This window comes from Protopterus annectens, chromosome 2.part1, assembly GCF_019279795.1.
Source record: "Protopterus annectens isolate FY-2018-M chromosome 2.part1, PAN1.0, whole genome shotgun sequence".
Classification (NCBI taxonomy): domain Eukaryota; kingdom Metazoa; phylum Chordata; order Ceratodontiformes; family Protopteridae; genus Protopterus; species Protopterus annectens.
This window is the reverse complement of record NC_056729.1, coordinates 682,436,344-682,458,035: the sequence shown is the minus strand read 5'-3', so window position 1 is coordinate 682,458,035 and position 21,692 is coordinate 682,436,344. Positions and strand designations below refer to the sequence as shown.

At 38.8% G+C, this 21,692-nt stretch overlaps 1 protein-coding gene across 2 annotated transcripts in view; it reads left to right on the top strand.

The window, feature by feature from the left end:
• The first annotated feature begins 672 nt into the window (after positions 1-672).
• FGL1 (fibrinogen like 1) overlaps positions 673-21,692 on the top strand; it is a 399,209-nt gene continuing 378,189 nt past the window's right edge. The window contains exons 1-2 of one of the 2 annotated variants that reach the window (XM_044062419.1): positions 673-806; positions 5,731-5,793. In XM_044062419.1, the coding sequence (XP_043918354.1) occupies positions 5,737-5,793 (57 nt within the window). In that variant the 5' untranslated portion in view covers positions 673-806; positions 5,731-5,736. Of the gene's footprint in view, positions 807-949; positions 994-5,730; positions 5,794-21,692 lie in introns of those variants that run through there. The other variant, XM_044062420.1, reaches the window with a different exon arrangement.

Genomic DNA, 21,692 nt, shown 5'->3' with positions numbered 1-21,692 from the left:
AATGGGATAAAACTTTGGATGCATTTATTGTTCGTTAAATGCATTATTTTTGATGACTGTTTAAACTGGAGTTACATGGTAATGGTATGCTGTTGGCTGAGGAATTTGTAATCTGCAGAAAGACAAGACACAGCTAATTTGGACAGGATGAAGCTGGAGTGCTAGGTGCTTAATTTTTGTAGGCTTATCCGTGAAGGCTCATCATTACAGCTCAGTATCAAAGATCTGAAAATGTACACAATAACCTTGCATGCTCCTCGTTTATGATGGAGAACTGAAACAAAGTACAAGACTACTTCTTTAAAACCAGGCAGGACCTGCTAGGTATGCGTACAGCACTCATCACCAGGGTGCTTCAGTCTGTTTAAGTAGAAAGTCTCTCATTAAATAGGGAGGTATAGGGAAACAGAAGCAAGGTCTTAAAACATGCTGCTGGTAAGCAGTGATATATTGCCTGTCACTTGCTAGTAAGGGCTACACATTGTTTGAAATGCAGACTAAATATTACCTTAAGTGTTTCTACTCCAGTTTAACCACTGCTGTGCAGGACAATGGATAATGTACTTACTGGATAATGAGAGTGTGTTTTATCTGCCCTAGGGTTTCATGACTGTTCTAAATAATTTTTGTTACTGACTGGATTTCCACACCACAACATTCCTGACCACTGACTAATAATAGGGAACATCTGGAAGCTTATAAAATTACAGGCTTTAACAACAAAACTCTGGAGCACTTATGGGAAAGTCACTGAACATCTTTAGAAGATCAACGGTGAGCACTACAGGAGTCAGCACATAAGGAAGGTAACTGATAACACTTTTCAAAAACTGCATGCAGTTTAACTTGATTTGGATAGAATTTAATGCAAAACTGTGACAAAGCCTGGTCATGCTGTAAACACTGAAAAGGAGTTTCTAAATGAATTTCTTCAGCTGCAATAATTTTAGTAGCTTGTATCATTTACTTTTTGGAATGTAAAGTAAACTGTAGGTGAGTGATGTGGATGTTATGTATTTATCTTCTTAGGTGTTGATATGGTATAGATAATCTGTAGATGCTGTGTAGATGTAATGAAAGATTTCATGTCTATCTGCTATGTGAAAAAGTTGCAATAAATCCATCTGTTTAAGTTCACAATATATTTAGATGCTTGCTGAACTGAGATTAAATGTTTTAGTAATTATGAATAGTATTTGGGGAGAAAGTAAAAGTCGATTACTGAATGTTTGCTTCAGAAAAGTGAAGTCCTATTTGCAAAATATCATTTATTTTTCCATTTTTGTATATGGTCGGGCAGGTTAAGCACTTGAAAGTATTTACAGTTCCATGTTCAGCTATAATTCCTAGCAGCTGTTAATGTGGACAAAGAATAATTGGAAGTCTGATTTTTTTTTGTTTGCATATGACAATGCTATAACTTATTTTGTGGAACATATTCCAGTCTGTTTTTAAATATTAAAAGGCAGTTGATAAGTACAGACTTTGAAAAACACACTTTTGGGAAAAAAGTCAACTAAATTTCTACAGTACATATTTTTCCTGTATGAGAAACTGCTCACTTCACGTATAAAATAGTTTTCTTGTGATGCAGCTAGAATGCATTAATGGTTGTTGTTGTTTGACTTTTCGGCTTTTCCCAGTTAGGGGTCGCCACAGTGGATCTCCGGTCCACTAATGATTGGCAGTTGATTTTTATGGTGCCGAGTTGCCAGCCTGATGCCCAACCTTCAGCGAAGGCACGCCCATTCACACATGTCTTTCGGAGGCCACTCGACCGCGGGGAAGACATGCAGACTCCACACAGAAGGCACTCCCCACACACTAGCTGAGAATTGAATGGGAGAACCTCTTGCTGTGAGGCAACAACGCAACCGCTGTACCACCACTAGAATGCATTAATGGTAATTACATATATTTACTGTACAACATAAGAAAGTATGAGATGTATATATGTATATGAGATGGATATGACAGAGATGACATTAATGTCCTACTGCACCCTAAATATTTTCTTACCGAGTATCTATATGGCAAATGTGACAACTGTGGGGAAGTGGGAAAATATGCTTTGCAGAATATTAAATAAAATTTGTAAGCATTTTAAATACAGATATATTACCTTTACAAACTGCATTGAAAATACAGTTATACTGGTATGTTAGGTTCAGTAAAATAAGTAATTTGTTATGAGACTGCATTAGCAGAACTGAACACATACTCATAACTTAGTATTTTAAATGATTAGGGAAATAAATGGTGCCATGCATTGCATTGCCCTTTTAAATAAAGTAATATAAATGTTTATGTCTGGCTTAGAATATGAGATTGGAGAGCAAGGGGTACAGTCTGACAATTAATGCAGAAGAGTAAAACTGTGAAGTGGTAATAAGCTGCTCTCTGTAGTCCAGGGTTTGCTTTCGGCAATTTCTATTTGCCTACTGTGTGACACCAAGCAAGCCGCTTATCCAGGCAGTGTTATTGGGAAATTGGGTTACCTGAACTGCATGACTAGTCACTACCTCCTAATTTATAAAATATGTGTCCTGGATCTGAAAAATGATAGATGCTATATTTACACAGAGCTCCAAAGAAATAGATCCACTGAGAGTTGCCAGATCAAAGATATTGCCTTTGCCAGATTTAATGCCAAGAATATTTTCACCTCACTATTTATTGACATAGTCTTTTTATAATGATGCTTCGTAACATACAGGCAGTGCAGTTTTTAAAATCTGATATGGGCTCTTTTTCTGTTATTAGTGGTGACATTATATCCTAACAGCAATATCTTCTGTGTGATAAAACTAAAAAGATTGATCAGATGAAAAGTATAATTGCATTTAGGTGTTTACATGTTTGTGTGTTTGTATGTGTGTGTGTGTGTGTGTGTGTGTGTGTGTGTGTGTGTGTGTGTGTGTGTGTGTGTGTGTGTGTGTATGTGCTTGTGTTTTTATATAAATATATATTTAGGTGTTTGCGTGTGTGTGTGTGTGTGTGTGTGTGTGTGTGTGTGTGTGTGTGTGTGTGTGTGTGTGAACCTAACAATTCCTCAAATCACTAAATCTTGATCAGGAAATGATTGAAATGTAACTGTAAAAAATGATCTTAAAAGGATAGGAAAAACCCACAACAATCAATTTTTTAGGAGTGGGAAGTACTTCTGCACTTTCCACACCCCCTGCTACCCTGCTGCTTATATATACCAACTTCCAGCTCACAGTACAGTGGAGAAAGCACATATTCCCCGATTCTCACTGTACTGAATCATGGCAAAAAGAAGTCAGTATGTTCAATCAGCTTATTTTGATAAATTATACTGGGTTTGCACCATGCCACAGTGGTACGGCGGTAGCGTTGTTACCTCACAGCAAGAGGTTCTCCTGTTTGATTCTTGGCGTGGCTTGGGAGTGCCGTCTGTGTGGAGTCTGTATGTCCTCCCTGTGGTTGGTTAGCGTTCGAAAGACATGCGTGCGTAAATGGACGTGCCTTAGTTGAAGGTTGGGTGTCGAGCTGGCACCTCGGCGTTTCGTAAAAATCTACTGCCAATCATTAGCGGACCGGAGTTCCGCTGTGGCGACCCCTTACCGTGAAAAAGCAGAAAAATAAACAACAATATACTAGGTTTGCACCCTTCAAGGAAAAGCTACTTTGATGAAACATTTTGCATACACACACACACACACACACACACATATATATATATATATATATATATATATATATATATATTTATGTTTACAACACTGAGTCTGCATGAGGGCTGGGAGGCAAAGCAATACCCACAGCAATATTATATAATAAATCTCCAGGATGTGGCTTGACTCTGAAAAATATTTGATTTTTCAATTCATCACTTGTGGTCTCCTGACAATTCCTTGAAAAAAAAATAATTTAGAATAATGTCTGCATTGTAAGCTTTGGGAGAAAATATTATAAATGACTAGCTTCAAAGCTGTACTTGGCAGACTAAATGCAATTTCATCTTCTGACCCAAATTTAAGAAGTGGAGAAGCACTAAAGTTTTGTTCTTGGATAGAAGACTGTTGCACACAGCAGATGTGAAATCACTCTGCAGGACACATCAGTACAGTAACACTACCATAATTTCTGAGATGGGGGCTCTAAAAGTAATATGTTAAACATATGGTTTTAAAACGTAGAGAAAAATGACCACGTCATGTCTAAAGGTGGAAATATTTGCAAAAGCTACAAGAAATGCAGTATAACCTTTATTTTAGCCTAAGGTCTTAGCACATTTCTAATTTTTGCATAGTGGTAACAGCTCTACAACTCTGAATGACAAATACTGGCAAAGACTATGATGTGGTGGGGCAGGTTACTGTGGGTCATTGTGTAAGGGCAGCAACATTACAGTAACAATACAGGAAACCCACATAGACAAGGTGAAAATGTGCACAATGTCAGACAGACAGTAACCAGAGGTCAGGACTGAACCCTGTACTTGTGAAACAGAGATGTTAGCACTGAGCCACTGTACTTGATTATCATGATTGAAGAACTTTAGCAAAGCATAGCAGGGTGTGGTTACCAGGGATTTACCTACATATTTTATGACATTGCCATGAGACACATTTCTTCAGTATAGAGTGTGGTTACTAGGACTTTACCCACATCTTTTATGACATTCCAAATAATACACAGGAACACCACACTAGCGAACCAAAGAAATGCTATGGTGCCCAAGCAAGTAAAGTGCAGCCAAAGATGAGAATGGAAATGTTTTATTGAAAATTAAAGCTTTAAAACAATAGCTATAAGGGCTTTCGTCCACATAATAGTGAACGTCTTTAGATACTGTTACATATTAAAGCATGAAGTTGCCATGAGTCACATTTCTTCAGTATAGAGTGTAGTTGCTAGGAATTTACCCACATCTTTTATGACATTACCATGAGGCGCATTTCTTTAGTACTGAGTGTGGTTGCTAGGAATTTACTCACATCTTTTATGACATTACCATGAGGCGCATTTCTTTAGTACTGAGTGTGGTTGCTAGGAATTTACTCACATCTTTTATGACATTACTATGAGGTGCATTTCTTTAGTACAGTGTGTGGTTGCTAGGAATTTGCCCACATTTTTTATGACATTACTATGAGGTGCATTTCTTTAGTACAGAGTGTGGTTGCTAGGAATTTACCCACATTTTTTATGACATTACTATGAGGCGCATTTCTTTAGTACAGAGTATGGTTGCTAGGAATTTACCCACATTTTTTATGACATTACTATGAGGCGCATTTCTTTAGTACAGAGTGTGGTTGCTAGGAATTTACCTACATCTTTTATGACATTACCATGAGGCACATTTCTTTAGTACAGAGTGTGGTTGCTTGGAATTATGACATTACTATGAGGCGCATTTCTTTAGTACAGAGTGTGGTTGCTAGGAATTTACCCACATTTTTTATGACATTACTATGAGGCGCATTTCTTTAGTACAGAGTGTGGTTGCTAGGAATTTACCCACATCTTTTATGACATTACCATGAGACGGATTTCGTTAGTACAGAGTGTGGTTGCTGTGAATTTTCTAACATCTGTCATTGTGTTGCAACACAATTCAGCAACTCTTTAGGAAGTAAGGTAGAAGATGGCTGCATTTAGTACTGATGAATACACTTATTGTATACAGAGGTTATCTACTACTACTCTTACTATTAAAGGTGACAAATAAATCTTCATTCTTTTTTTTTTTTTTTACAGGTTACAATGAAGTCTGTTTTCTTCCTTTGCATATTTGCCATTTGCATTGGCCAACTCAATTCTGTAAGTTACCTCATTAATGGTATTTTGATCAGGATAATTTCCACTGAAATGTTATTCTTCTATATCTGTATGAAAGTTCATGAGTTTGTTGGAAAATTATTTGGGAATCTAAGATATCTGGATAGCACAATAACTGTGTTTTAGTATCGTCTTTAGAGAGCTTGTGTACATGATTATCACAAGACCATTCCAGTTAAAAATCATTTAGCCTGAAGATTTTTACAGGTAATTTGTCAGAATGCACATGCCTCTCCTTAATTTAATTCACGTGTGCTTTTTAAATAAGTGAAATGTGATCTGAACATCAGTATTGTGGGCAATTGTGAGCACATCCCCATCATATACTTTAGAATGAAGACCACCAACTTTGACATTGTGAATACTGGTAGAAAGATACTGGAGTTAGACATAGGGGAAAGAAACCACTATACCAAGATATGCCAACCTGCCTATTATATGAAAAGTGCTGATCATTACTTTGTCATTTTTAACTTTTAAATACAGTGTTAAAATCAAGCCTCATTAAGGTACATTCCTGGATTCTCCACTGTGAAATGACATTCCTGCTTGACTGTAGGGGCACAGCAGCTAAACGAAACTGGAATCACCTCTGCCAGACTCAGAGTACCTTTCCAGTTTCTCTGAGATTGTATGGCTCCTGCAGTAGCCTACCATCTGATGCCGCTAATGTTTTCAGCATAGAGGGAAGCAATGTGTCTAAACCATTACCTTATCTCCTTGAAGTGCCTGCAGTTTCTTCTTTATTTCCTCACTGGTCAATTCTCCATCTAGCAAGTGTCCACACCCATACCTGCCCTATCTTTCTGCTCTGATATCATGCTCTAAATTTCCCCTCTAAATAGAAAATGAAGAGCTGATTCACAGTTTTTGCCTGACCCTCCCTTCCATTAACACAATGTCTCATTAAATGCATTTTCTTTCCTCAGAGTGAAGGAACAATATTGTTTACCTATATCTCAAGCTATGGTAATTTCATTCATTAGGGATGCCTTACCCTGGATAAAATTTGCTGACTTATTTTCTTACCCCATTACAGAACTTTATCTGGTTATCCTCTCCCTTCCTATTCCTCCACATGCCTTAATTTTTTTTTTTCATTTATTACTCTCCTGCTCTCTTTGTTGCAATCGTTTTCAGTCTTCTTTGCCTCCTCTTCTCACCAGCTGCTTTTATCTTTAGCTACATTGTGTGCAGCAAACAACGAGCAAAGGGGAATACAAATATAAAAGAGAATAAAATCTGCCATTGCAGACTAGTAAGAAGCATACAACTTCCACCTGTGCTGTATTCCTACACATAGTTTTTTCTTGGAGAAACCTTCCAGTCCTTGAACAAGGATGCCTGTATGTTTACCTTATTTCCTTGGCTGTCCTTGATAATTAGCTAGGTTTAGTAGAGTCCCTTGGATTCTCCCCTGCTACTTTAAATTCCAATTGAAGGTTTCCCTCCCTTCCCCCACCCCCAAGTGATTACTCAGGTACAACACACCAAAAATTTGAAAAACCCTGGATGCCATATTTGCTCTAATTGCAGCTGAAAGCCCTCCAGATGTAGCATCGCTAGTAAGTGATAGTATTATTTTTCTTTTTTTTCAGTGTTGTATTCCACACTGTAAACTCACTGTCCCTGCATAGAGTAGTACAGTAATTTCTCTCTAAGGTAGCTTTCCAGTTATTTTTTATTTTTGCTGGTATAGTTTATATTTGGATATTAGAAGCTTATGTTTTTGTTTTTGCTTGATCCCAATTTCAGTAAACCTGATTCAGAGTTCCTCTAAATGATAGTTTAGAATACTTTATAATGTCACAGTACTACTAGCTTAAAAGTGATTCCAATAGCTTCTTTCAAAACTAAGGGCATGAATATAAGCTACTTTATTAATTGTGTCTTCATGTAAAGCTTTTTTTGTTTGTTTAATTGTCATAACTACCTGCTAGGCGCGAACTCTTTTTTCTCTCCTCCACATTTGTCTCTCTCCCTAAAGTACCCTGCCCCCCATTGCACTGTTCCTGATATGGTCTCTAAGAACCTACCTACCTGGTGACAAAGGACCCTATCAAAATACCTGCGGTCTCAACTAACAGCCTTATTTTCCCTGCACCGACTCTCAAAGAAGTAAGAAAATATGTGGTTGTCTAAGTCCTGCTTGTAAAGCTGACTACCATCTACTATTGCTTCGGAGGTTCTAAAGTAGGCTACGAGCCTGAACAGCTAGCAGCCTTTACCCTCCTATCTACCCTGTATCCAACAAACCTCTTCTACTTTATAATAACCCCCTTTACTAGCTATCACTCCTTCCCTAGTTCTAAACTAGCTAGCTCCCTTACATACTTACCTGCAATACTAGATCTGCCCACTAGGTGGCACCCTTATCCCATCCTTTATCTCCTGCTTATCCTGCTGTATTCTTCTGAAATTACACTATTTCTCTTAAGTTCTAGACCTGCTCTTATTTTCTCACTTACCCTTTATTACAACTGTCTACACCCACCTGTTTTTTTCTCATAGACTTCTGTTTTATCTCTGATCTTTCCCACTCCTGACTTGCCTAACTTTCCCTCAGTTACTAGCATTGCTGATAGTTTCTTTTCTAGCTTCTCCTTCACTTGTCTCTACCCGCTCCGTTCACCCAGCGGGCTCACTCCGCTCCTCTACCCTACCCCAAATCCCACCCACCCCCAGGGGTCCTACTCTTATACCATCTAACCACACCCCTTTCCTCTTCCACCAATCACAAACCTTTCACCATTGGCCACTTAACTCTAATTCCCTCCTTTTACTTACCACTCCCTATCTCTCCCACCACACCCTCCACCTATTCCTTTCCACACCTAGTATACCTCAGAGCCTATAACAGCAACCTAACAACTTACCCTTCCAGATGTATTAGCTACCCACCCCAGCCCTCTTACAGAGGTTACTCATGCTTACACTTCTACCACCTCTAACTTTAGCTTAGCTGCTAACCTCCTATGAACACCCATTATATATACACCTTCTCTACCTCAATAAGCTATCTACCTCTCCTTCTCTACCTATATTCACTAACCCTGTTAACATAACATCTACACCCAGCTATCTACTAGCAAAATACGATAGGATAGCCCACATTAGATATGACTCTTTCAATCCCAGAAAATCTCTACCTCTATATAGTAAATTCCCAAATCCTAGACTTTAAACACTACTCTTCTCTTTAAAAGATGGAGACGTTCACCCAAACCCAGGCCCAACAACTAATACTACCACTCAACTCCTCAATCCCAACCCCTCTACTATCCATTTCCTTACCAAACTACCTAACTCACTCTTATTAGCTCACCTCAACATACATAGCATTAATAACAAAGTTGCACAACTCCACGATCTCTTGAAAGTCTACTCCTTTGACATTCTTTGTTTAACAGAAACTTGGTTAAAACCTGTAACTAAAGACAATGAAGTCATCCCACAAGGTTATAATATTTTGCGACTTGACTGTGCAACCAAAAAGGGTGGTGGTGTTGCTATCCTATTTAAATCTGGGTTACAGATTACTACCTACGATTATAAACCACCTCAAGACTCCAACACTGAAATTCTTATTACCAAGCTTCATCTTAACACATTCAAATCCATCTATATTATCTATATCTATCTTCCTCCTGGTAATAACATTGCCACCATAGAAAATATCCTTTGTTGGTTATCCCAAAATTTACCCCAAGAAACCATAATCCTAGATGATTTTAACATTGATTGGAAGTGTTGTAGCAGTAGCCACCCTACCAGTCATATTAACCTTTTTGTTTTTTCTCAAACCATTACCTCCCCTACCAGGATAAACAAGCCTAATAAGAAAGAAAGTACCTTTGATTGGATTCTCATAAATAATCATCCCCAGATATATGAAGCTGGAACCCTCCCTCGCTAACCTACATCATCGGGCTTAATTCCAATCTACCTAATCCAACCATATCTAGGACAATTAGAAGCAAGAAAAACTTCAACCCCGATCTCTTCCAGAGAGAACTAAGAGCATGTAACTGGTCTCCCTTAAAATACCTCACACTGGAGGAAGCTGTTAATTACTTTAATTCTAACTTCCTAGCCATACTAGACCACCATGCACCAATCCGCTCTATTAGAATGAGAACTAAATCTGCCCCATGACTTTCAAAAGAAACTGGGCAAAAAATCCATCTCAGAAATAAATACTGGAATAAATCTCGTTTAACTAAAAACCCAGTAGACCAACAAAACAGCTGAGAAATGAAACTAAAGAAGCTATACTGTCTGACAAAAGAAACTACTACCTACAATTCCAGACTAACCATAATAAAGCACAATAGTTCTGGGCGAGTATTAATCAATTATTACACCCAGGTCAATCCATCACACCAAACCCACAAGGCACAGACCAGGAGAATCCCAAGCAGACTGCTAATGCCTTTAATACCTTTTTCACTGAGGTCATTCAAACTCTTGCCAGTCAGTTATCTACTCAGAACTTAACTATATCCAACTCTAACTCTAACCCATCCCCTCCATTTCTCTTCCAACCAGTCCCAACAACATATATTCTTACCCCTATCCAAAAACTGAAACCATGCACTCCTTCAGCAAACCAACTACCCACTGAATATCTACAAAAGGCAGCCAAATCCATTGCCTATTCCATTTCCATTCTCATCAATAGAATCATCAGTGAAGGACACATCCCTAAAATCTGGAAAGTATCCCATATTATCCCCATTCACAACGGTGGGAACTCTACTGAATTCTCAAATTACCGTCCCATAGCCCTACTTTCTCCCTTAGCAAAGATCATGAAAAAATGCATCCACAGACAATTGCTAGACCACCTAATCCAAAATAACTTACTTTCAAACTCTCAACATGGTTTCAGACCTTCCCACTGCACTACTACAGCCCTCCTTTCCTTTACTGACAGTATTAACAAAAACCGTAACCGCAGTATGCTTTCCTCTGCATTGTTTATAGATCTGTCTAAGGCATTCAATATGGTAAATCACCAGATACTTATAAATATCTTCAAATCCCTGTCACTAGATGCACTAGCTACAAAATGGTTCCAGTCCTACTTAGATAACAGACAACAGGCTGTACTTTGGCATAACATTCTATCTACCCATCTGCCCGTTAACATTGGTGTTCCTCAAGGGTCTATATTAGGACCTCTCCTGTCTTCTATATTTATCAACGACCTTCACCTAGCAATCCCCCAAGCTACATGCATACAATATGCAGGTGATTCCACACTTATATGCTCAGCCACATCTATATCTGAACTTCACTCCCTTGCCAAAAATGTGTTTAACACAGATGAACAATGGTTTACACAGCGCTGTCTCCTTCTGAACCCCAAAAAACTAAACTCCTCCTTTTTACTCCTACTTGTAAGTCCCCCCCAATAGACTTCACAGTAACATCCAATAATGGTACTCTCATATCCCCAGATCCAACTACCAAACTACTAGGTATCACCATAGATAACAATTTTAACTTCAACACCCATATTAACAATACTCTAAAATCTGTTAATAGAAAACTAGGCTCTCTCTCTACAGGATCAAACCCTTTCTCTCTCCTTGCATCTAGAATAAACACCCATCTAATTTCTACCCTCCTCTATGCCTCACCCATATATACTAATCTCTCTAAAAACAACCTTAATAAAATGGAAAACTCCCACAATAACATAGCCAAATTTGCTGCAGGTAACCCTTTCAGAACCCACCACTGTTTTAATCTAAAGCAGCTAGGATGGCTTGAATTACAAAATCAGCTTAAATTCCACCAACTGACCATTGCCCATAAAACCCTTTACCAACCTACCAATACCCCTATACTATCTACCCTCATTACCCCCAACAACAATCTAAAGACCTTACAATCATTACATAAACTTCTTGTAAATATTTGTAAATCAAACAACAGGGCTGGGGACTCTCTTTTCTCTAATACTGTTGGAAAATCCTGGAACCTTCTTCCTAACGAACTTTCCTCTCTTCCCTCTATATCACTCTTTAAAACCAAATTGAAACCTTTCCTCAGAACACACTGGTTGTGTCCCTGCACTAAACCTGACTGATCAACTAGCTCTTCTTACTTGGTTCAACCTACCCTCCTCTTCTCAGTAATCAAGTTTCTTTTCTTAATAACAACTCACCTTGTCCTTCTATACTATTACTTACATCTTCAGAATCTCATTAAGGAGACTACTTTTACTAATATATTGTGTAATTTCAGCTCCTACCTTTTCTTTATGACTACTTGTATACTAATATATTGTATAATTCAGCTGCCATCTTTTTCTTTATGATGTATTGCAACTACTTTGTATTGTACTAATTGTATCTGTATATTTTGCACTATGTTATGAACGAATGACCTCTTTGATTATTCTCTGTACTGCACCTGCAATGTTCATTGTATACATTAATTTTTGTATATGTGATTTTGTTTGTTTCCTCGGAGCTTATCTCCCCGGGCTTCTACTGAAAATGGACATATATCTAGATAGACTAGCCCGTTCAACAAATGTAAAATAAAAATAAATAAATAAACAATTCAATGTTCTCTTAATACTGGAATATGTTCCCTTTTTCTTTCCTTCCCCAATGTACTGTTCCACCATGTCAGTTTCCCAGCCCCCACAATACGTCTTCTTACAGTGTTTCCTAACAGACCAACGTTTGCACTGCTGTAGTAGGAAACCTCTGTCTTTGTTGCAGTTCCCGTTAAGTCGCTTTGGACATAAACTACACTGAAGCATGACTACTGTTACTCAGCATTTCTTTCACTTTTATACCTGTAACTTTGTGATCCCTTCAATATGGGAAGGATTAGGCCAAATGAGTTCTACTTCCTTATAGGCTCTCCTTTCTACTTGGTTCTGGTTTGCCCAGAGTTTTCCTGTTCCTGTCTGTTGTTACCCTGCAGGCAGGCTCATTTTAGTGTAATGCGGAAAGATTGTCTGATATGGCTGCATATCTCCTCTTTTCTATTCCTCTACTGGTCCTGAAACTGTATCTGATGGTCATGTACACAAAGCTTAACCACCAAGCAGGGATTCTCTTTGTTCTCTTGTAGTTTCAAACCCAGTGTTTTATATAGTTCTCCTTTTCTTCCTTATCACAGTCTCCTCCAAAGTACACTTTATTCAATCTTGAATACATATATATTGCCATCTTTATTACCTCTTTTGCTTCCCCTCTCATTTCCACAATGCAGGTATTTTTATACCACACTCTCCAGTCTGTGTGATGCATATTTCTATATTGCTTGTAGTGTCTGTCCCCTCCTTGCATAATCCAACATGAGTTGACACATGCATTTGGCATGTCTGGACTGTATACATGTATACATGCCTGCATACATAGATTAATGCATGCATTTGTGAGTTACACACAGAGCCACATGCAAACACACATGTTTGTGGACACACACACACACACACACACACACACACACACACACACACACACACACACACACACACACACACACACACACACACACACACACACAGACATGTTTATATGCACATGCATAAAGGAACACAATACAAATGCACATGTTCTTGCAGAGATATATTTATGACAAAGAACCGCATCAATGATCTGTTTGGGACTACAGTCATTTCATTCAAGTTTTAGAAATGAAATATTTGGCTTTCTTTACATAGTACTCCATCCTGCTATGATTGGCTGACATTAGAAATGTGCCTTGAGATTAACACACATCTAGTGCTTATATTCTGTAGGCAGATGTGAAAACATGTATTAAGAAAGTACAGTTGTGTAAGTCCTACTTTGTAATGGTAAATGTTTGTAGAACACTGCCTTACTGGCATTTAGGTAGTAGCACCCTGCTACCTTTAATCTGGCAGTCTACTAAAGCTCAGAGCTCTTGTGGGTGTGATGGACCAATAACCTAGCAATGCAGGGACTGCCTTGAAGACTCACAGACAAGGCCTTTTCAGTTTTTTAGGGTCCAGCAGGAACAGAAGATAAGAACAAAAGCTATGCAATCACCTACTGTTCCAAACCAAGACACACACACACACACACACACACACACACACACACACACACACACACACACACACACACACACACACACACACATAAAGGCTGCTGAGCATAACTCCATGGCGACTCCAACACTAAAGTATATATGTCCAAAAAAAAGGGGGATAGTAGGTGAGTACTACCAGTAAGGCAGTGTGTTATATGAACATCTATTGTTACAGGTAAGTAGGACTTAAGCAACTGCACTATGTTCAACAAACACACTGCCTTACTGGCATATGGATAGATTCCCAAAGCTTACCCAACCCGGAAGGGGGAAGGATAAGGGTCCAGGAGCCTCTGAATAATAGCCCTTGTGAAGCCTGCTCTGGATTTAGAATAGGTATCCAGCTTGTGGTGTTTCATAAAGGTGTGGCCAGAGGACCAAGTCACTGCCTGTAGAATACTTGTAAGTCCACTCTTTTCCAACACACCATTGAAGAGTTAAAGACCCTGGTAGAATGCACTTTTACCTTGTCTGGATTCATCTTGCCATGGTGTGTACAACAAAAAACAATACCAGAAGACAACCAATGAGTGATGGTTTGCTTATAGGCAGGCTGACCCTTATTTGCCCCTGTGTAGGAAGTAAAAAACCGTACAGACTTTCGGAAGGGTTTCTTCCGACAAGGGGATACCTGAGCTGTCAATGCACATCCAAGGTATGAAGTATCCTCTCTTCCTTATTCTTAGGTTCTGGGAAAAACACAAGGAGGTTAACTGACTGATTAAGAGAGAATTCTGAAACTTCTTTTGGCATGAAAAGGGTTTAGTGTATTACACAACCCTATCCTTGTGGAAAATCATGTAAAGTTGTCCCACCATCAGAGTTTGCAACTCCGAGACTTGTCTTGCAGATATAAGAGCAACAAACAAAACAATTTCCTGGTTAAGAACTTCAGATAAGCCTGAGCAGCTGGTTCAAAAGGTGGTAAGCTAGTTTTTTCCAGAACATAATTGAGATCCCACGCAGGAGGAATTTGCTTTCAAGGAAGTCTCATATGCAATACTCCTTTAATGAACTGTTTTAACAAAGGAGAAGAAGAAGAAATAGGGGGTATCCATTGGCAGACAAGCAGAAATGCCTGCTAAATTCACCTGAATGGTTGCATACAATAAGCATCCTGAAGTAGCTCACACAAATATTTTAAGACCAGAAGAATGTTAACCACAAAGGACACACTGTTCCCATTTAGGCACCACTAAGAAAACCTCATACATTTGTAAACATAATATTTTTAGTAGCAGGTTTTCTGCCATACTTGATGCACATCCTAATTAAACAAGCACTTAAACAGTCATGAATGAGTCATCCAGGCTATCAGTTGTACTTGCTCCAAAATAGGATGCACCAGACACCTCTGAGACTGTGTCAGCAAATCCACTGTGAAGAAGTCTGTGGTAACTGCCCTTGGCCAATGTCATTAAAAGGCTGAACCAAGATTGCCTGGACCAATAGGGGGCCACCACAATGATCTTTGGCATTTCTTTCTCAACCTTCACAAGTACCTTGTCAATCAGTGGAAAGGGTGGAAATGCATACAGGATCATTCCCATCCAAGCATGGCTGCAAGGATGTCTGGAACAGAATTTCTCCAAATGTCTGTTTTGAAAGGAGACAAACAGATCCATTTGAGACATTTCCCACATCTTGATTAGATCTTGGAACACCACTACCTTGAGCTGTCACTTGTGCAGGTATGCCCAGAATCTGCTTAGTCTGTCTGCCACAGTGTTTTGCTCTGAGGGGATGTATGATGCCTGAATAGTAATAGAATGCTATAATGCCAACTGCCAGGCCATCATTCCCAAGTGACACAGAGGGTATGACCTTGTACCTCCTTGTTTGTTGAGGTACCACATCACTGTGGTTTTGTCCGTAACTACAAAAAGTAGACCCATAGTCCATAGGTGGTGGAGGACTTTCAAATCATGGATCACTGCCAACATTTCCTTGATATTGATGTGCTTCCATCTATTCTTGGGCCACCAAGTGGCCTGCATTTTCACTGCCATTGACACAGCTCCCCAAGTGAAGTCAGATGAATATGTCTGGACAGATTGTGCTGGAACAGGAGAGAAGGCAAGTCCTGGATTGATACTCAGTTGTGCTCTCCACCACTGTAATCTTGTCTGATGAAGGGTAGCATTGGCAACTGAGATTCCAGGGAATGTAGGTGCTGGGTGCAACAATTCCAGACATACCATTGAATTTTTCTCATGTGAAGAAGGGGTAGTGGAATCATGAGAATCAAGGGTGTCATCAGTCCTAGAATTTTTAGGAATTCTTTTACTGAGATGACGTTCATCCTGGAGAATTCCAGAAACACGTTGTAGTAAGACAAGACCTTATCTTTGGGAAGAAAAAACATTCTATTGTCGGTGTCAATTAAGCACCCCAGGAAGACAAGCCTTTGTTGTTTGTTGGGCATGATGTCTGAAGGATCAATTTGAACCCTAGCTGGAAGAATAAGGTGGAGACCTTCTCTAGTGATTCCAAACACCTGGATACAGACTGCTCACATCAGCAAGTCATCCAAGTAAGGAAAAATGTGAATGCCAAGAAACTGACAGTGGACTACTAATGGAGCAAGGCATTTGGTAAACTCTCAAAGTGCAGTGGATAGGCCAAAGGGCTACCAATAGAAATGAACTTTGCATGCCTTCCTATTAAAAACTGCACATAATAAATACCATCTCATTTACAGGAGCAAAACTGCTACCCTCTATAATACCTGATACTGTTATTTTCTTGAATTCCTTTGAAGACAGTTTTACAACTTTATTAATTAGACCTGTTCTGACAGAAGGTGCATTTTGTCTGCCTACACTTTGAAGAAAATAGATATATAGTTTGTGTTAACAATGGCATAAGTACATTTATATGTTATCATGATGAAAAGACTAAAATATGAACACTAAACTTCAGGAGAAACATAAGAAAAAACGGTACTTTTCCGTTAAACCCCTACCACACGTCTTGCCGTATTTGTTGAAGACAAGGAAGACTCAAAGGTCCATGACACACTGAGATGGGTAGACTTTCAGAAGGACCTCCAAAAGATGTAGTTGCTACTACAAATTACTGCAAAACAGTACCGATGAATAGGAAGGACGGAATGTATTCCGTGGTGATTAACCTGTTATTACTAGATCATTTGCTGTGGTGTACTATCACGCCACTGTGTCATACAGTACATGAGTTGTACATGTGAAAAGGACCTTGCCAATGAATGCACTGTACAGGTTTTGTATGGGTTTCTTGTCCGTAGCACTCCCCAAACTGCTGCAGATGTTTCAATGGCTGTTTTAGCTGTAGACTGCACAGACATGAAGAATGTGGATGGGTGACAAGTTAGTAGGTTCCCAAATACATGACCAGCACCATTCATACAGAATGGTGGGTGATTAATGGAGAGCACTGAACGTTATGTAAGTACAGCTCCAAAATAGGGAGTGTCGTGGTTACTAATACCTGATGCTCTCTGAAGCTGTCTGTCATGACTGCATGCGAGATGCGTGGTAGTGGTTTAACGGAAAAGTACTGAAAAAGCAGACTGATACTGAATGCACAGCTCTTCTGAGTATGCTCTAAGCACAGAACACAGCAAAGGTTCTTTGCTAAATTATAAGATAATTTATGGCATGAGGTTGACTGAAGATTTTAAAGTGCAGTCAGTATGTGTTGTTGTTGTTGGTCTTTCGGCTTTTTCCCAGTAACGGGTTGCCACAGCGGAACTCCGGTCCGCTAATGATTGGCAGTAGATTTTTTACGAAATGCTGAGGTGCCTGCTCGACGCCCAACCTTCAGCAAAGGCACGCCCATTTACGCACGCATGTCTTTCAAACGCTACCCAACCGCGGGGAGGACATGCAGACTCCACACAGAAGGCGCTCCCAAGCCACGCCGAGAATCGAACGGGAGAACCTCTTGCTGTGAGGTAACAACGCTACCGCCGTACCACCGCGGCATGCAGTAAAATAGTATAATAAAACAAAGTTACAAATCTATGAAACAGAAAACAAAGGCACAGGAAACAGTGGTACTAAAAAGAACTCCCAAAGAAATTTATTAAAGTAAGTGCTGATGAAGTACTGATATTTATTTGTATCAAAGTGCTTACTTTAATAAATTTCTTTGGGAGTTCTTTTTAGTACCACTGTTTCCTGTGCCTTTGTTTTCTGTTTTACAGGTTTGTGTTTTTTATGGATTTGTTTTAAAAGTTACAAATCTACATTGTTTTATAAATGCAAACTTGGAAGTTTTTATGTTATTCTCCTTTAATTATTACAAATGTATCTTCTGAAATGTGTACTTCTGTTCCATTTAGTTTTCATTTGCTTACTAAATTGCCTTGTGCTAAAAGTTTGCTCTGGCAATTGTTCAGAAACGTTTTTTTAACAATAATGGTTTGTTTACTGGGTGGTACACTGGTTACAATAGACCATTTTCAGGCACAGCTTGAGTGAATAAATTCACAAAAAATGAAACAGAAATTATTCACAAACTTGGAGTAATCACAGATGATACAGAGTTCAGCAGGCAGTTGAAACAATGTGCACATATTATTAACAGAGGAGAAAAACAAATGTGAATTAATTTTAGTAGTAAATATGTGAGGTAAGCAGCAGGTGAGAACAGAAGGAGGTAGTACAAGTGATGTAGGTAAAGGAGGAGTGATGTGTCCTGTGGAAAAGCACTTGCAGTTAGATTTTTGATAAATGTGTCTTTTGAATTATGCTCTGAAAGAGAGGAAAAGCATATTTCTTTTAGATGAGGGGAGAGATTACCAGAGTTTGGGTGCAAGAAGGGAGAAGGAGTGGTCGCTATAGTGCAGTTCGGCTTGGAGGTGGTCTGGAATGAGGGATTTAATAGAGAGAAGATGTGGACATTTTAGGGGATGGTTTTATTATGAATTTTGGCAGCAAGAGGCAGGAAGGTACCCTGTTGAAGTAATTTAAAAATGAGAGACACTATGAGTAGTTCAGCTCTGTTGGTAACTGTGAGCCATCTAGCTTTGCAGAGGGTGGTGCGTTGTTTTTTCTGATGTGAAAATGTTAAAGTAATGCATGATTTTGAGCTTGCTTTACATTTCTTTGACATTTATATTTTGAGAATGATTTATTCAAATTGCAACGGCTAATATGGCAGTGTAAACATATGGAGGCATGTTTACACTTTCGGCTTATTCCCAGGGGCATGCGGGTGCTTTGCATGCCCTCCTATGGTGAGCACCATCCTATTTTACTTAAGAAATGGCAGGAGATCAATTTAGATGCTAGCTTCAAGTATGTTCAATTAATAATAGACTACTTTAAACCCATTGAAAATGACTTGACATCTAAAGTAACTGATTTGAACAATGAGATTCGTGAAGGTTTCAATAATGATACATGCTTGAGAAAACTTGATAATATTTATACTCAAGTTGACTTGTATGCCACTAAATTACAACAAATCAAACACAAAAAGCTGCAGCGTGATTACAGAGACTTTTCATCAGGGAGCGTCTTTGTTTGGCCGAGGAGACTAGATCGTACTTCATTGGCGGGAGATTCTCTCCGTAACATGGCTCCAACAGATACTACGCTGGTAGCAGCAGAGTTGGCTACTCCTTCCTTGATAGGTCAAGGAACTTCGAATTCTGATCGCAGTTCTGATACTGCTTTTGTTACTCCTCCTGAACTGCCATCGTCTCTGGGGGTTGAAGCAACGGCATCTACTCCACTGCCTAACCAGGAAGCTAACCGTAATTTCACTACACACAAAGAACTGGGGGCTATAAGTAAACCTGGTGCCACTGACAATAATCATCATTTTTTACCTTTTCCCATAAAGAAGACAGTGTTTCAGCGAGATCGCTCGAGAAGCTGGGACAGAAGGAAACGCAAATTTTCAGGGGAGAACTTACAACAACAGAGGAGGAGGCAGAGACAATAGCACACCTTTTCTTTAATTTATCCAGGTTTGTGCTTACTTCTTCAGACATCAGCATTCTTGATAAAGGACTGTCTTTTATCTCTTCACAGGGCAGTGTTTTACATGATTTATTAATTGATTTACGTGCTTTTGGGCACAACATTGCTCTAAAGCTATATTTTTCTGATACAGAGACCCTGAATGTTAGTAATGATTTGTATAGATGTGCCTCTTTTAAACGTAAAAGCACTTTCTCTCCAATATTACCGGCACACATAGAAAGCTTTATTAAGCTTTGTGAGCGTGATATTTACGAATATTTTCTGAATGGGACTAGGAAATGTTTGTATTTTAACATGAATGAAGGGGAAAGATATTCACTTAACAAACTTTCTAATGAATCCTCCCTTACTATAAGACCTGCAGATAAGGGAGGAGGCATAGTATTATTAGACACGGAGAATTATTTTACATTCATGAATGATATGCTTGGCGACAGTAACACCTATATGATAATTGATAATGTAGCATTTAACAGCATACTCCGAGAGATTAATGACACACTGTATGATCTGTTGATGTGTCGACAGATAACTAAAGAGATGTATGAATTTTTCTACAATGAACATCCTCAGATTCCGGTTATAAAAGGCCTACCTAAGATGCATAAGGGTATTTACCCCCCTCCCTTACGGCCTATAGTCTCTGGCGATAAGTGGGCAACAGAGAATGTTTCCATCTATTTGGAAAAATTATTGAAACCTCTTCTCATTGATATACCTACAATACTAAAAGATACCTACCAACTTTTGGATACCCTTGATAGTTTAGATATAGAGTTATGCCAAGGGGAACATCTTTTAATAACAATGGATGTTCAGAATTTATTCACCTCCATTCCGAACGACAAGGGCATTGAGGCTATAAGAGAGTTACTACAAATATTTCCTTGTATAGACCATAATCAGGAAATTTTGATTTGTCAGCTATTGGATCTTGTTCTATCGCATAATGTGTTTTCTTTCAGGGGGTGCCTATATCTACAGGGGTCGGGTGTGGCTATGGGCACCCCCTGTGCTAACACATATGCGAATCTGGTAGTATATCAGTGGGAGAGAGAATTTCTCTTCACGCATGAAATGTTTAACAAGGTCTTAGTCTATAAACGCTTTGTAGATGATATCCTTGTCGTCTGGGATGGTACCTTGTCTGATTTTAGATCATTTTTGAGCTATTTAGAAACAACTACTAGCTTCCTTAGGTTCACTATTGAGACCTCATATGATGTAGTGAATTTTCTTGATGTTAGTTTAAGTATTAATGGAGGTAAACCGGTATCTACTCTTCACAGGAAAGCATGCTGGAAGAATGCTATATTACGTTATGACAGCATGTTTTTCGAGGAATAGTGAAGAGTCAATTCAATAGATTATTGAGGCTTTGCAAGGACAGTGCAGACCTTCTTACAGAAACTGACAAGATGGAAAAAATATTTATTGATAGAGGTTATGACATCAATATGGTCAGACGAGTTAGAGCCCAGGTTATGGGGGATGACCCAATTTCATATAGTATGACCACTAATAAGAGATATAACAATGTAAATAAACATAATTATAACATAACTACATCTGAGAAGATAAAGTTTTTTACAACTTATACTAATGATAGTGTAGCTATCAAAAGGATTATTAGTAGGAACTGGGGAATATTAACTATAGATGATAGGACGGCCAAATTGGTGGATCCTATTCCTGGATTTACCTATAGAAATAATAGAAGTTTGAAAAGGATATTATGTACGAATCCAAGATCTATTGATCCATTGAGAATAAGAATACCAGAAGCATTAGGCACTTATCCATGCAAACGATGTAATTATT